The sequence below is a fragment of the Pseudochaenichthys georgianus genome, chromosome 11, assembly GCF_902827115.2.
Source record: "Pseudochaenichthys georgianus chromosome 11, fPseGeo1.2, whole genome shotgun sequence".
NCBI classification, from domain to species: domain Eukaryota; kingdom Metazoa; phylum Chordata; class Actinopteri; order Perciformes; family Channichthyidae; genus Pseudochaenichthys; species Pseudochaenichthys georgianus.
Genome location: NC_047513.1, coordinates 26214362 through 26230295, shown reverse-complemented (window position 1 = coordinate 26230295; position 15934 = coordinate 26214362). Strand labels below are relative to the sequence as shown.

The 15934-nt window shown below is 41.1% G+C and overlaps 1 protein-coding gene across 1 annotated transcript in view; it reads right to left on the bottom strand.

Annotated features, from left to right (window-relative positions):
- Nucleotides 1-15934, bottom strand: part of csmd2 (CUB and Sushi multiple domains 2) — a 280443-nt gene that overhangs the window by 258960 nt on the left and 5549 nt on the right. Inside the window, 1 exon segment of the mRNA XM_034094476.1 lies at nucleotides 3971-4187. Coding sequence (XP_033950367.1) covers nucleotides 3971-4187 — 217 coding nt within the window.

Sequence of the window (15934 nt, the reverse complement as noted above, 5' to 3'; positions counted from 1 at the left end):
ACATGATCTAAAGGGACTGTGATTGAGAGAAAATTAAATATTTGTTTACAATAAACATGAATATGTCATTTGTTTGATTTGCATTAAAAGACAATACCATTTTTGATTTAAATGATAGATTACCTTGTGCATTTGTTGCAGCCCTTGCTTGCTGCATAAGTGCAGCTGCTAAACTGTTATCTGAAAAATAATTTACATCATTTAAAATCATATCCAGATTGTTGGAATGCAATTTGTTAATTCAGTCATGATGAGGAACCACACCAGTGACTGGGTTCCATAATTAGAAATGTTCCTCCCTCTTAATGTTTGCAAACTGATAGGTGGACAGGCTACAAATGATCAGTCCCTTCAGATCCGCACACATGAAGCTTCATGAGCATGAATTGAACAGACCTGCTGCTGTGTTAATTCTTTAGCTGCCACTTTAAGCTTTATGATGTGTACAACATGGATGTAATTTGATTTAATCTTGCCATTTTAAATGATGTATTCAATAAATAAGGTTAAACCAAATCATTACATTACAATAGATTTTATTTTAATGATTTGGTTTAACTTATAGAGAAACTTTATTGTTATTGCACATATTACAGGTACTGAGACAACGAAATGCAGTTTAGCTTAACCAGGTGCAACAAGCAGTGAAGTGGAAAGTAATGTACACAATCTACAGAATAACATATAGAATGAATTGAATGATGAATAAACAGTGGGGTATGAATACACTAGATATACACTAGCAGCCTGTGAGCAGTATGAACAGTGTGTATGAATATGCTAAGATATCAGCCTGTGAGCAGTATGAACAGTGTGTGTGAATACACTAGATATCAGCCTGTGAGCAGTATGAACAGTGTGTATGAATATGCTAAGATATATAAAGTATGAAAACGGTAAGCAGTATAGTATAAAATATATAGATATTAATTTCATGATGATAAACATTGTGGAACAATGATGAAAAATGGGAATGGATGTGGCTGACACAAAACAACAACAAACTTTTGCCAGCCAATTGGAGAGTTTCATCAGCAGCACGTGGTAAAAACCACCAATGAGCGCTCAGCTCGAGATACCAGCGAGCCGTTTCCCATCAAGCATTTCGCTTCCGCAGCTCGTGGAGAGCAACTGTGCCAACTCGCCTCGCCTCGCTCTCAAGGCTGCGGGCGTCTTTGTCCCGCGATATTTCAAAGTCTCATGTGGGCGGGCCTCCAGAGCAAGTCGGACAAAATGACTAACCATCATGCAACGCACTAGCAAGACGTTGATCGCAACTGCGCAGGTCTGCGCAGGTCTTGCTTGTCTCAAACAAGCCTAGTGCATTCGGATTCTCTAAAGTACGCAGTCTCTTCTCCTATCCACTATCCCTTAACCCCATGACGTTTCACTCAGAGGTCAAGGAATTGGAGATAGGGTTAGAATTTAGTAGCTGATTTGTAAACTATCCGACCGCAACCCGCGTTCACACCGGAATAAATCCCTGGGGGAGGATTAGCCAAATTAAGCCGCTGACGTCACTTCTTCTTCTTCTGCTTTGGTTTACTGGCAGGCTGCAAACAACTTCACGGCGTATACTGCCACCCGAAGTCCCCGGAGTTGGGGACTGGCTTCAGTAGAAGCTGCTGGGACTCCCAGCAGTTTCTACTGAAGCCTTCCGAGTAAATGGCCAGAACGCCGACACCTCCTCATCACTCCACCGCTCCCATGTTTTCTTTTGTGTTGCCATTGTCCCCATAGACATATAAAGAGATTGTAGTCTCTTTATATGTCTATGATTGTCCCTACCCGATCTGCCGCCCTGCCTTATCTGCAGTGCGCATGTGCGAGATGGTCCGCCATATTGGACAACTACGTACGGCAACCCAAGTAGGACACTTGACACAGTGGCTTTTGGCAAAGCACAAAAAGAAAACTCGAGAGAGATGAGTTATTGTTATTACAACGTGACTTCACTATTATTTAACAACTCTTTTTATTGGGTTCTTTTATTTGGAGTTAAGTACATTGTCAGAATAAGTGAGAAATGGATTTAACTTCTGTTAGACAGCTATATGCCATACATGTTTGCATACTTTCACAGGAAATATTTATTCAGTATGATAGCTGTAGTGACTGCCATAAGTTATTCTCTCTGCGTTTCTGCGCTGGGCGAATGCTAATGCTAATAATGCTAATGCGCGGACAATAAAATGGCGGATTCACAACACTTTTTTGGAGTTTTACGGGGCGTGGTTTGCATTCCGCCCAGCCAATCAGACATAGGAACCTTTTTCTCCGACGAAAGTACCTGCTCTATAGCAGGGACTGAAAAGGGGGTAAAAATGGTTCTGATTAACCAATTTAGTTCAGGGGGCTTTTTGGTGTGAACGCAAATATATCTGAGTTCTGATGAACTATTGTGGGAAAAGTACTCCGGTGTGAATTCGCCAAATAACACCTTTACGTCCAAACAGGGCTGTTTCTTCTTATATGCGGACTATGTGGATGCATAGGGTCCCCGCGGCCACTAGGGGGCCCCCAAGCTGAAAGTTCAGGTTCAGCCAATATATTTGGGGAGAATTTAAATTAGCCGTCTATATTTGTAGACTACTGTGTTCGGTGAAGCATTATATGCTTACAAATTAAATGTAGGATATCATATAAACACAACTAAACTGCAATGATAGCAAAGCTGTGGCTTGTGTTTGTGGGGTAATAAAGTCCAAATCATCGTTGGGCTGTCACTCAATGAATGACGTCTGAGGAAGATGAAAAATGTAAATCAAACAGTGTTGAGAAAATATTGCATCTCTTGCAGTTATTGAGGTAGAGGAGCCTTATTGTTTACCTTTTTAATATAATTTGTTGTAAGTTTCAATTGCTTGGTTTTTGTGAATTTAGCCAGGACATTTCCAGTTTACAACCTGCGTCTTAATTGAATGGCAATCTGTTTTATTGGTAGAATCACATTTTACTCACTACATTAATTGATGAGATCTGGGATGAAAACTGATATCACTACAACAAAATCTTATGGTGCAGGGGATGAGTGGTCAGACGGACACGTAGGTTCTCCAATATTCAGATAAGCTATTACCTTATATCGGTTTTGATGAAGCCAAAGTGGTATAAAATATTACTAACAAGCCCAACTTGTGGGAAGGCTCAACTTTAATAAGTATAGCTCAAACTTAAACCAGGAACTCTGTTTGTCAAGTGTTGACCTTAAACCTCAGAGTTATATTGACTTGTGTTTCTTGGCTTGGTTTCTCTGCCTTTATATATGGGAAAGATCAAATGGTTCCCAGCTCTGCCTGTGGTAAAAGCACACTATGTTGAACTTCCATGGATGTCTATTTGAGATGGACCAGGAATCATTCGTTGGTATATACAGAATAGGCGTTATGACATGAGACTTTATAAATATATCTTTTTTTTCTACAAGGTGGTCTTAATGTTCCCTTGTAGTCACTTGTATTAAACAGATATCACACCACTTGACATTGTAAAACAACGTTAAGAACATTTTTTATTCAACAATGTTATCATAGAACCTGTGTTGTTCTGGTATAATATTACGTTTTATTATGTTATTATTAATGCTGCATACAGTATGTTGGATTTCGTGAAAATGATGAACATGCCCAAAGCCCTGAATTTTAGCCTGACGAGCGACCATTTTGTATTGTTTATTTCTTATTTTGAGTCATGATTACCAATAGGAATCCATCCTTATTTGACAATGGTCAAGTTACTTTAGTAATCGCTAATCTAACCTTTGTCACTTTAACAATCTGCATAATTTAACTGCAATTTCTGTCATTTAGGAAAAGTAGATATATATTTGAAATGTCACACTGTTGACTATATATTCAAAAGATCACATTGGTATCCAACTATTGTCAATCAAGAGTATGTCCTATTTAAAGTAAAACACATGCCTGATATAACACATATGATGCACATAAGAAACGTTAGCCGTGTTTACCGTGTTCGCAGGTTCCCCGGGCTGGGCGGCCCGTCATATACAGACAAGATGTCAAAGTCCTCCTCCAGAGCGAAGCCTTGAAACACCAGCTGTATCCGGTTGTGCTCCGCCGCTACGATCACCCATGTACAGTTGGCGTAGTTGGGATAACCGTACGGATAGCCGGGGCTCTCTATCGTCCCATTGGGACTGTTTAGTGTGTAACTGCAGTTCTGAGCTGTGAAGAGAAAACAAGAACAGGCAGTCATTAAAGGTCACCTATTATGCAAAATCGATGCTGCTTTTATACATAAACATGTGTCCCCTGAGGAAAAAAGATGCTCTCACTTTTTGTCCTGATCCATTTATATAAAATGAAAAATGAAAATGAGCTGATCAAATGTTAGCCACTTTATGATCTCATCACGAATTGTTTGGCTTGTGTAACTATTAGCCAATCACCAACCAAGGAAGCAGTATAATAGGCAACCTTTAAAAGAGTTTATGGTGTGTTGGCAAAGTGTAGAAAGTATTTATAGAAGATTCAACTGAAAACACCTCTACAACCAAAAAAGGAAATGACACAAATCCACTTATATGCACACCCACAGTCAAACAGCACCAATCGCTGAAACATCCATTATCACCTACAGCATGCAGCCTGAGCCATTAGTAAAGCAGTGCTAAATGCTCACCCTCCACCACCTCCATCATCACACACTTGTTAATGCACTGGCCCTCACCACACCAGTAATAGGCTCCCACAGGGCATACATGGAGAGGAGAAAATTAGGAAAGGATACACACTAAAGTCCTACCTTTTGCATCTTACATTTATATTGTGTGTGTTATGAGTGCAGGTTGCATGTGTGTAGTATGAGCTATGAGTGTGTGTGTGTGTGTGTGTGTGTGTGTGTGTGTGTGTGTGTGTGTGTGTGTGTGTGTGTGTGTGTGTGTGTGTGTGTGTGTGTGTGTGTGTGTGTGTGTGTTTTGAATCCCAAAGCCAAATGACTGATCTGAGCACAGCTGAGACTTTTAATCAATGTTAAAGATCAAGTTATAATTAATCCCCAACGTAGCCTCATGTGTGATTGCACATAATATGTTGTGTAGCTTTAGTGTGTGTTTGTGTTGATCTACTAATGAGTGTGTGTGTGTGTGTGTGTGTGTGTGTGTGTGTGTGTGTGTGTGTGTGTGTGTGTGTGTCGCCTCCTAAATCATAACATTTGACATATGAAGGTGATGATGGTTTTTTCCTCCACACTCATTTACCAAAAAAAAAATGACAAAGGCAGCTGAATGTAAGCAGTCACCTGCCAGTCTCCCACTAACAGGTGACAAGAGATTAAAATGTACATTTGTTGGACCATTACAAACCGTAAGCAGTCATGGTTTTTTTTAACGCTTGAATGTTTATGTATCCTGGGGAAAACGGAGTAATTGCGTTGTAATACGTGTATGATATTGGTATTAAATGGATGTGATATGGGTCTAGGCTTTTATTGGTTTAATAACAATACAGCATGGGTAAAATAAGGGTGTAATACAGGTGTATTAATGATGTAACATGGGTCTTATAATGGAGAAATATTGCGTAAGAAGGGTGAAATAATGTTGAAATAGGCGTCTTATAGGGATGCATTTATGTGTACTATGGGTGTTATAACAGTGTATAATGGGTGTAATGTAGAAAATAGCAATCAATACATTTTCCTAAATATGTATTTGTGAATGCCCATTCAAGGGTTACATTTTGGTTCACCATGTTTAAAATAATTGTCCTTTGCCTAAGAAACTTAACATATGTTTTGGCCACACCAAAGGAACCTGCTTAAACACACATCCTTATATAGAGGACTAAGTTAAAACGTCATGCGAGAAAACATGATATTTATATGATTAATGTGTATTTTATTCTTTGTTTGCTTCAGCCACAAACATGTAAGTAGGAGAGTATAATTGGAGGACATCTGTTATCTGCATAACCAATATTATTCAATATTACAAACAGGTGCAGAAGATATGATTTTTGTTAATTTACATCTAAAGCTGTGTTAAAGTCTGGAATGAATCAATGCAATAAAATACGCTCATTACCTGAGGGCATAGGAAACAGGGCATTTAAAAAAAGAATGCGGAATGTAAACATGAGGGGCATCGAAACATGTAGAAGTGAAGGTTGCTTTGTTACATTCCTCCACAGGGAATGTGCATCCCTTATTCAATACTTGTGAAACATACAGAATCTGTGCTGCTTCGTAAACTCTCTGATGGATAAACAATCCCAAATGACTCTGAAACGCGCCTCAACACCAGCGGGGATTTACCGATAATAAGGCACCATGCAAGAAGAAAAGACAAAAGGAAATAAAAAATGGGGCACTTTTCATTCCTCTCAGTCTTACTCTAAACCGAAAAATAAATAAAACATTTCTTTAAGTAAGTACAGAAGGGAAGAAGAGAATAAATTATCCAAAAATAGGCACGGACATGGATAATCCCTTGTTAGCCAGACGAGAGAACGTCACATTTGTTTTCCAAGCAATAAACGAGCTTTAAGATTTAAGGGGCTATGTGCCACATCAGGGTGTTTATGACTTCTGAAATGCCACTGGAAACACACAGACGCACACAAACAAACAGAAACCAATATTAGCTTTTTGTTGCAGGCAGCACAGCAGAACATTATCACAATACTTCTGGGGAGGGGAAAAGGAGAGATAGTATCAGGAGGTGGAGATCCAGACTTTCTGGATGGCCTCAGCAGCGAGATGATAATAGCATCTTCAGTCACAGAATATCCATCATTCCCATGTTGACTCCCCGGGGGCTTTCTCATCAAAAAGCAGGCAGGGGCCGTCACTTTTCAGCACTTTTCATATGCGCTTGACCTCTTCCAAAAGATGCTAACGTGTGTGTGTATTTGAATCCTTGAATACGCTTAAGTTATATGTGTTATGTCGAGTTCAGCTCTTTGTTTGCTGCTGGGATGAATTCCTCTGCGTAAAAAAATGTGGGAAGACATGAATAAAGTAGTGTGAAATTGGATTGACAATAGGCTAACTAAATATGACCTATACTGTATAGAAGGCTGAACATGACTGCATTATAGCGCACTCTTCCTCTAGTCTTCTCTCAGTCCTCATCTTTAAGCAGTAACGAGAAGAAAGAAAAATGATCAAAGCGAGAGCTATTTAAATCTGATTTTTCATTATTTCTTTTAAATAGCCGCAGCAAGTGAGCAACCAACCTCCCAATTACCATAGGTCAATACCATTATCCAGGTAAAACATCCATACCCACGTTTCCAACCTGACTTTCATATCTACAGCATGGTCAATAATCCTCTCATCATCTCCTTCATTATGGCCTCAAACAAATGCCAATCAATGGCTCATACAGCAGCCGCATCCCAGAGTTGATGGGGGTCAGAGTTCACTGTTAACCTCTTCTGCATAGACAATGAGTTAGGGTGCGTGGGCTGGGAAGAACTAAGATCAACATAAAATGGATGTGAAGCCAACTGACTTGTTATTAACCAGTTCCAGGATAGAGTAGAAATGTTCCTGAGCCTTTTTCCATGTTAGATACTGTATGTTTAGAGTCTATTCCTCAGTATTAATATCTGAAAAGGAACTACAAAAAGAACGACTAAAGAGGACGTTTTGCAACGAATGAAAAGCGTTTCACATGATCAAAGTGCACGGTTTGTTAGGCGACAGAAGACGCTGTCCTCCTGATATATGACAGGTGATCAGCCATGCAGGAAAGCGGCTCATTGGTTTATGAGCACAATTAAGCAAAACAAATCACGACAGAGGATGAGTCTACTGAGTGCACCAGAACTCTAGTGAATGCTACTTTCAAGTGTGAGCATCTGTGCCAAGTGACCGATTCTTAAATCGATATTGACGCACACGATCTGGGATAAAAGACGAAAAGAGGGTTTTCAGAGAGCTTGCTGTTTTGGCTGCAGCCACAAAGAATTCATCCATGCTGAAAAAGAGATGGTCAGAATATAATTGGAAACCAAAACAGACACATCAAAGCTCACTTAAGAACCCACTTTTGTAGCAAACTAAGGACCGCTTTACAACAGCATCAAGTTTGATTGTGATACTAATGTTGGTGATGTTTGCTTGATTTTGTAGTGACTCTTATTCTCCATGGACTTTGCACGAGACAGATTCTTACCATAAGATACAAGAGCAGTTAAGGCGACCCGAGGTACTGTAAGTCTCCTCTCTGTTCTTTAGAGTCTTTGATAAAGTGCATCTTTCACTTGAGGCTCGGTTTAATTATGTAAGCCTCGCCCAGGGTGCATTATGAAATTAGCTGCTGGGAGCTGTTGACCCACTGTGAAGCCCCTCAGTGTAAATCTGGAGGGGAGAGCCCATCCTGCAGTTGACCTCAGTGACACATCATAAAGACCCCATAAAGAGACTGCTGGCTGTGCTGTTTTAGCACGGCGGACCCCCGGCAAAGTAGAAGGTCATGTTTTCTCAAGTTGTTCAGGTGAACCATTAAGAATATGGGGTAGTAAAAGCAATATGCTGGTTCAGCTGTTAGGCATATTGCTAACTTGTTCAAGTGGTTGGCGTATTTTATCCCCCAGCATGCGTATGACAACTATTTTCATTGGCTCGTACTAGAATGTTACCTATGCTTGATATATGTGGAAGTTCAACAGATATGTTGTCCACGTCGAAGCCCACTGCGCCACTGGCAGCATCCGTTTGGCACCGACCATGTCTGGTGTGCTGCATACCGCCAAATGTACAAGGAGAGGTTTGACATTGCTGGGGCAGCCATCCAGTGTGTGTGTGTCTGTGTTTGTGTGTATGTGTGTATGGGAGCTATTGTTTTCTTTGGGCAGTTGTTTAGTAGCGGGCATACAGAGCTGCAGCGGCGTGCTGTGACACTTTGATGAATTGATGGTCACTGTGCTGTACTCCGGCGGGACAGAAACCTCTCTTAGTGGAGGAAGTAGACATGGAGAGACCAAAGGAGAGAGGAAGAATGAGGGTGAAGGGGGCAAACAATACGAGTATAGACTGACTGACTGACTGTATGTATGGACATATGGAGAAAATAGATTTGGAAGACGTGAGGAATAAGAGAAGCAAAGGTGAGATGAGGGACAAACGAGGCGGAGGAAAAAATAGCAGCACAGAGGTAATGAGGGGGAAGAATGAAAGTGCGGAACTAGGAATATGTCAGAAGGTCAATGAGAGGAAGAGCAGCCAATAGGAAAGAGATAACGGGGAGTTATTTTGTATCTATTTGTTGCCTATGTGCCCGTGTGACATTAGCAGCAAGATAATCTGCACTGTTAGCGAATCCTAGAGTTTATTCAGAGGGCTGCTTCAGCAGTTTGATTTTGTGTGTGTACTTTGTTTATATGAGAGTACAATTAGACAACCATGTCGGCGTATTGAGGTATCAGTTGTCTGCACATGCATGTGTGTAATCCCTATAACAGTGTCACATATCAGTCACTCTTCCGCTGAGATGCAATTAAACCGGCTTCACCCTATCAATGGGAGGAAATGTCATCTTGGCAAACATAATCCCAACATCACGTTCATATAATACCATCAAGACACAACAATACTTCAGTTTCATTATCCCTCTACGCCTCTGCCTGGTCTCATCTAAGATTCAAGTTTGTCTTTGGACAAAAGACAAAGATGGAGGGACCATCGTGTTCTCGCAGTCAATAATAGAAGTGTGTTACGCCGTATGTGCTGCATAATGAACTGAAGAGAATTAAACTTGTTGTTGAATGTTTGATAAAGGGCCTCACTGTTCTTAGAAAGGCACAGAGTGTATAGTGGCATTGACATTGTCAACAGATGTTGGACTGCAGCTTGGATACACAACAACATATTGAAATGATAAATCAATGCAACAGAAAATGACATTTTGAGTGAAATTGTTCCAATTGTATTAGTAAGTATTTTTTTGGGAAACCTCAGTGTCAGTACCACAAACTCCCTCATCAAATAGATAGTTCTGCTCTTTCCTTATCCTCAAGAGAAACCATAAAGCCTCCATACATGTGGTATATCAGAGGCTATATCCATACAAGATGAGCATAGCATCAGATCAAACAATGAATATTCATCAACCAAATAAGTGCGTCCCTTAAGGTTTATCGAGTAACAACGCTATCAACTATTGCATATACAGTTGCAAGACAAAGTGAACCCTTTGGAATTACCTGGATCTCTGCATAAGTTGGTCATAAAATGTGTTCTGATCTTCATCTAAGTCACAACAATAGACAAACACAGTCTGCGTAAATTAATACCACACAAACAATTATATGTGTTCATGTTTTTATTGAACACACCACGTAAACATTCACAGTGCAGGGTGGAACAAGTATGTGAACCCCTAGGCTAAAGACTTCTTCAAGAGCTAATTGGAGTCAGGAGTCAGCCAACCTGGAGTCCAATCAGTGAGATGAGATTGGAGGTGTTGGTTGAAGCTGCCCTGCCCTATAAAAAATACACACCAGTTTTGAATTTGCTATTCTTAAGAAGCATTTCCAGATGTGAACCATGCCTCGCACAGAAGAGCTCTCAGAAGACCTACGATGAAGAATGGTTGACTTGCATAAAGCTGGAAAGGGTTACACAAGTATCTCAAAGCCTTGATGTTCATCAGTCCACGGGGAGACAAAGTGTCTATACATGGAGAAAGGTCAGCACTGTTGCTACTCTCCCTAGGAGTGGCCGTCCTGTAAAGATGACTGCAGAGCACAGCGCAGAATGCTCAATGAGGTGAAGAAGAATCCTAGAGTGTCAGCTAGAGACTTAAAGAAATCTCTGGCACATGCTAACATCTCTGTTGACGAATCTACGATACGTAAAACACTGAACAACAATGGAGTTCATGGGAGGACACCACGGAGGAAGCCACTGCTGTCCAGAAAAAACATTGCTGCACGTTTGAAGTTTGCAAAAGAGCACCTGGATGTTCCACAGCACTACTGGCAACATATTCTGTGGACAGATGAAACCAAAGCTGAGTTGTTTGGAAGGAACACACAACGCTATGTGTGGAGAATCCAAAGGGTTCACTTATACTTTTTCTTGCAACTGTATATCTACCATATGAATAAACTTTAAACAACACCATGTTGTGTGTGTGTGCGCGTGCGTACGTGTGTGTGTACCCGTAACTGCCTGCCTGCTGGGAAGATAATCCCTTCCGCCCCATAGATCCTTTCAGCACCACTATTTGTCTCTTGACATGTCAGCGCATATGCACGCCTTGACCGCATCATATCCGTATTAACCTCTAGATGGCCGCCATTAAAATGGAAATGGATGAGCTCAGCGATCCCGCTCGCCTCCATACATTAGACTAATGACCGGGCCAAGAAGACACAGTCTGCCATTACAGACAAGCCAAATGCAGTGGAAGGCACTAGTGATAGGCCTGCTTCCACTTAGCCCACTGGGCTGAATGGTAAATGCGGTTTCCTTGAAAGGGCAGAAAAATTGAGCTTGCATTTCAACAACGGGGAACAATCGACGCTCGGAATAACTTCCTGCCACATGAATCTGTGAATAAAAACAATTCTCTCTGTAAACTCGAACAGCAGAAGCTGCATTAGCAGGGAGTTGTTTTAGGAACCAGAGGGTCTTATTGCCCTGCTCAGAGCGGCCCACTGCTCCTATTACTAGCAAGGGTATGGAGAAGACACTCAAGAAAGCACATACGTATAGGTGTGCATTTTTGCAATACCTCCCGCTCTGGAATGCCTTTCAGGGGTCTCGTCACTCTTATGGAAGCACATTAAAAAAGATAAGGCACATTGTGGTACATTTTGAAGGTTTTCGGTTTGAAAACACAACAAGTTTGCCCCTCCTATCAGGTTCAACGAGGGTAACAGTGTTTGCCAGCAGGCCAATTTGAGCCAACTCCAGTTTGACTTTTATTGTGGCTGTGGCTTCCTCTTGGATGCATACTTATGATCTGGCACATCTTGCTTTGTTTTATCGAGGATGGCTCCCAGAAACTTACTGGACGGAGCAAAGTTTAGAGTAAGGAGAAATATGCAGCAGAAGGCTGGACACCGCCACTTCTCTAAAATTCATAAGGATTATTTTGATATGCCTTAAAACATATATCACAAACAAAAACACATTGTCACAACATGCTGCAGGGAGAAATGTGTTGGTTAAGGAAATAAACAACCCCCATGATAGCAAGTAGATGCACGCATGCAGAAGCACATATTTGCATTAGTGCTTGCATACATTTTTGACCGTTTTCAGGGCCGGCAAAAAAGAGGCACAATGGAGCATGTGTTCTCTCAGAAAGGGAGGAAGAGAAGAGTCAGGCAGTTCCCTCCAGCTGGGCCATATTTAACCTGGTATCATCATGCCAGCCAAAAAGAGCTTCAACATTGTCACCCACCCTATAAAGCCACCAATTCACTTTTACACAATGTTCGTCAATCCCTTAAACTAAACAAGTACTATCCCTTTTAAATAAATATCCAACAGCTTTTAGGAGTGTATTCTTCATCATGTTATTTACCTGAATACATGCTCAACAGTTAATAGCCTCATGGCATGTTTGGGTTGCTGTGAACAACACACCTCCTCAGCAACCAAAGCACAAAGGCTTCAAGCTAATCAATAAGAAATAGCCCATTGTGAGTCAAAGACACGCTACGGTTCATGTTCTTCCCTTTCAGACAGACCCCTGTCTTTGTGGGGGAGTTTATTCAGCACTGATACAAATGGGCCTCCCACACAAAACACTGTGAGGCTTGATGCCGGGAGAAATGTACATGTCTGTTTCTCTGTGTGTTTTTACGTTTGGATTTGTAATAAAGCTACAGTATTGCATTTGGTACAAAGCCATGCTTCTTTCTCTGCTCTTGCTTCACCTGACCTGGACAAACCCAGGTAGACAAGACTCATCAGGGAGCGGGCCACTAAGAGCTTTTTAGTTTTGGAATGATTTTAAGCAATGTGTTTTTCTTTGATATACTTTGTTTCTGCTACATGTTCTAAGTGAGTGGGCGGATATGCCACAAAGCTGATTAATTGCCATTGCTTTCTATGTTCTTAAAATAACCTTCTTGTGTTTGTGTTTTTAGCTGGTTGTCTCTAGGTTTTAATTTGGCTGCCTTTATTCAAAGTTGTTTTGATCATGTCAAGTGTAGAAAGCTTTTCATCTTGTTTGTGTTGCTGGTAGATCTTATGGGATGCCTGCTAAATGAGTGTGGCCTCTTGCAGTGAGGCCCAATAATGAGAAGGGTCTGCTAACTAGCCCATTGAAATCTGTGTCCTAGAAAACATATATACATATGCATTTTAAATATACATGTATTTTAACTGTTCAAAGATTTTCATTCGCTGCCTCTATCACAGAAGCTGGATGTTGTTCCCATGACAACAAGAAAACAGGAGAACAAGTAAGAAGAGTGATAATTTTCCTCTATTATTCATTATTTCTTGAGTCCGCCTTAACACATAATCTCATGCTTACACACACCTACACCGCCATGCACACACATTATACATAATTGTTTACAAACACACCCACACACGCCTCAAATCACTCTCAATTTTCTCTTCCATTCTCTGTAGTCGTTATTTGAAAAAACACAATTGCGCGTGACACTAATGTGTGAAACCGTGAAGGTCAATTATCCCCTCATTCTCATTCTGCTCACATCTGACAGCCGAGCTCTTTGAGTTACGGAAAACTGAACCTATGCCGAACAGCCAAAGTTGATTACATGCTGCTGTGTATTTGCACCTAAATAGCATCAAAAGGGGGCGGGGTAAGGCAATCATGGATGTGTTATATGTATGAGATCATCCAGGACAACCGTGGTGATGGGTGTTAGTGAGTGCGTATTCATGAACAGTGGGTCCCCTCTGAGCAGTGTATATTAAATAAACCCAGAGTGGAACAGTGATCCCTAGGTCAGGTCATGACCGTCTCAGCAGGACTATTCCATCTATCACGAGCGGCAGCTGATCCATCAGCCGCACTTCAACTCATACTTTAGCCTTTCAACTCGGACCCTAACTGCCCCCCAGGAAGGCTCAAGTGTCAGCTGGAGAACAGAACAAAATGTTAAGGGCTGCATGGATCCCGCTCAAATGGATGAGAATGTTTTTCTCTGCATATTGCATTTCCACACTGAATTAGATTGGGAATTGATGCAGTGGCAATATGTATGTAAATTAAATCAAAGGTATTAAGATTGTGAGGAAAACTAATTATTTAGATTGGCAACCACGTCTTCAAATGCAAAATGTAATGTTTTCCACTAATGTACTTTATTCACATGGTTGCAGCAAATGTGCACAAAAAAGTAGTCTTAGATAGCAATGGTTGAGTCTGTTTGCTCCTGAATATGATTGATAGTAAAACACAAATAAAATGTAAAATGGTCCAAATTTGAGATGCAAGACAACAGATTGCTAACATGAACAAAGTCTCTGTGGGTTTGCAAACGTCTAACATGACATTGCATCGATGTATGTATTGTGGTTGAACTGGCAACGACAGCAACATCATGGCGGTCTATCCCCTGTTTCAAGTCTTCATGGTAAAACTCTCTTCTACTTGAAGCCTTATATTTACCGCACAGATGTTGTGAATCTTGTCAGGAAGGCAAGAAACCACATATTATGTATTTCTCAAAATGTCAAAAGGTGGCTTTGAGGTATGTATGGATTTAGAGTAAAAGTAAAGAGCAACATAACAGCTTCTACTTGTTTCAATAAAACAGACTTCCTGCTTTTGTGAATTTGTAGGCGTCTAGACTGACACTTTCGTAACATTTAATTTCACAAAAACTCTTCTAAATCGGGCTGTTATTGTACTATAAATGATGCTTTAGATTCTAAAATGGTTGCTTACAAGTATAGAAAAGCAGGCCACACACACACACACACACACACACACACACACACACACACACACACACACACACACACACACACACACACACACACACACACACACACACACACACACACACACACACACACACACACACACACACACACACACACACACACACACACACACACACACACACACACCACACACACACACACACACACACACACACACACACACACACACACACACACACACACACACACACACACACACACACACACACACTTAACATGATGACACTGCCTATTTCCGAGAAAAAGACCACTGACAGATTTCCTATACATCGAGCAGAGAGGGGAGCTGTACAGGGAAAGAAGAAAGACAAGGACAAGAGATACCTCCTGCCGAGCATCTAATCTTCAATCTCTGGGATCACTGATATCTGATAAGAACATTGTAAATCAGGAAGCTAGAGAAACCCCTGCCTGAGCTCCGTGTCTGTACAAGACAGACATCTACATCTGTCTATCACATTGTTGGGATTTACAGTAGCCGGAGTGAATCCCTATGCCTGCTAACGGGAAGAGGAGAATCTGAATCAAGATTGAGACTTCTCCGACATAGCTTTTCTCCCACACATAGCTCAGGGAATGTGTGGATATTTGTTTTACCTTTAGTGATAGATGTATTGAACATGTATGTTCTCTTCCTGATATGTCTTGGCTTGCAGCAAAGTACTTATTTACATTTGGGAGCAGCTGCTACAACCACACCTTTCTAATGTCTTCTACTGGGAGATGTGGGTAGGAAAACCCTACATCTCCTCGAGCAAGGCACTTTGCCATAACTCCTCCATCAACCCCCCATTGCCTTAATGGAGCTGAGCTCACAGGCGTGTGTGTGAATGGGAAGCACAGGCACTGCCAGAAAACAGCTAGATTTATATTCCCTGGATAAGTAAAGCAGCCAAAATATACATTTATTAATTTAACGCCACACTCCGGGACATGCTGAAAGTGATATTTGAAGGAAACAAGCATTTGTTTTCGCCAGGTTTCACTTTGCCTCTGTCAAATTTGAACTATTGACTTTGCA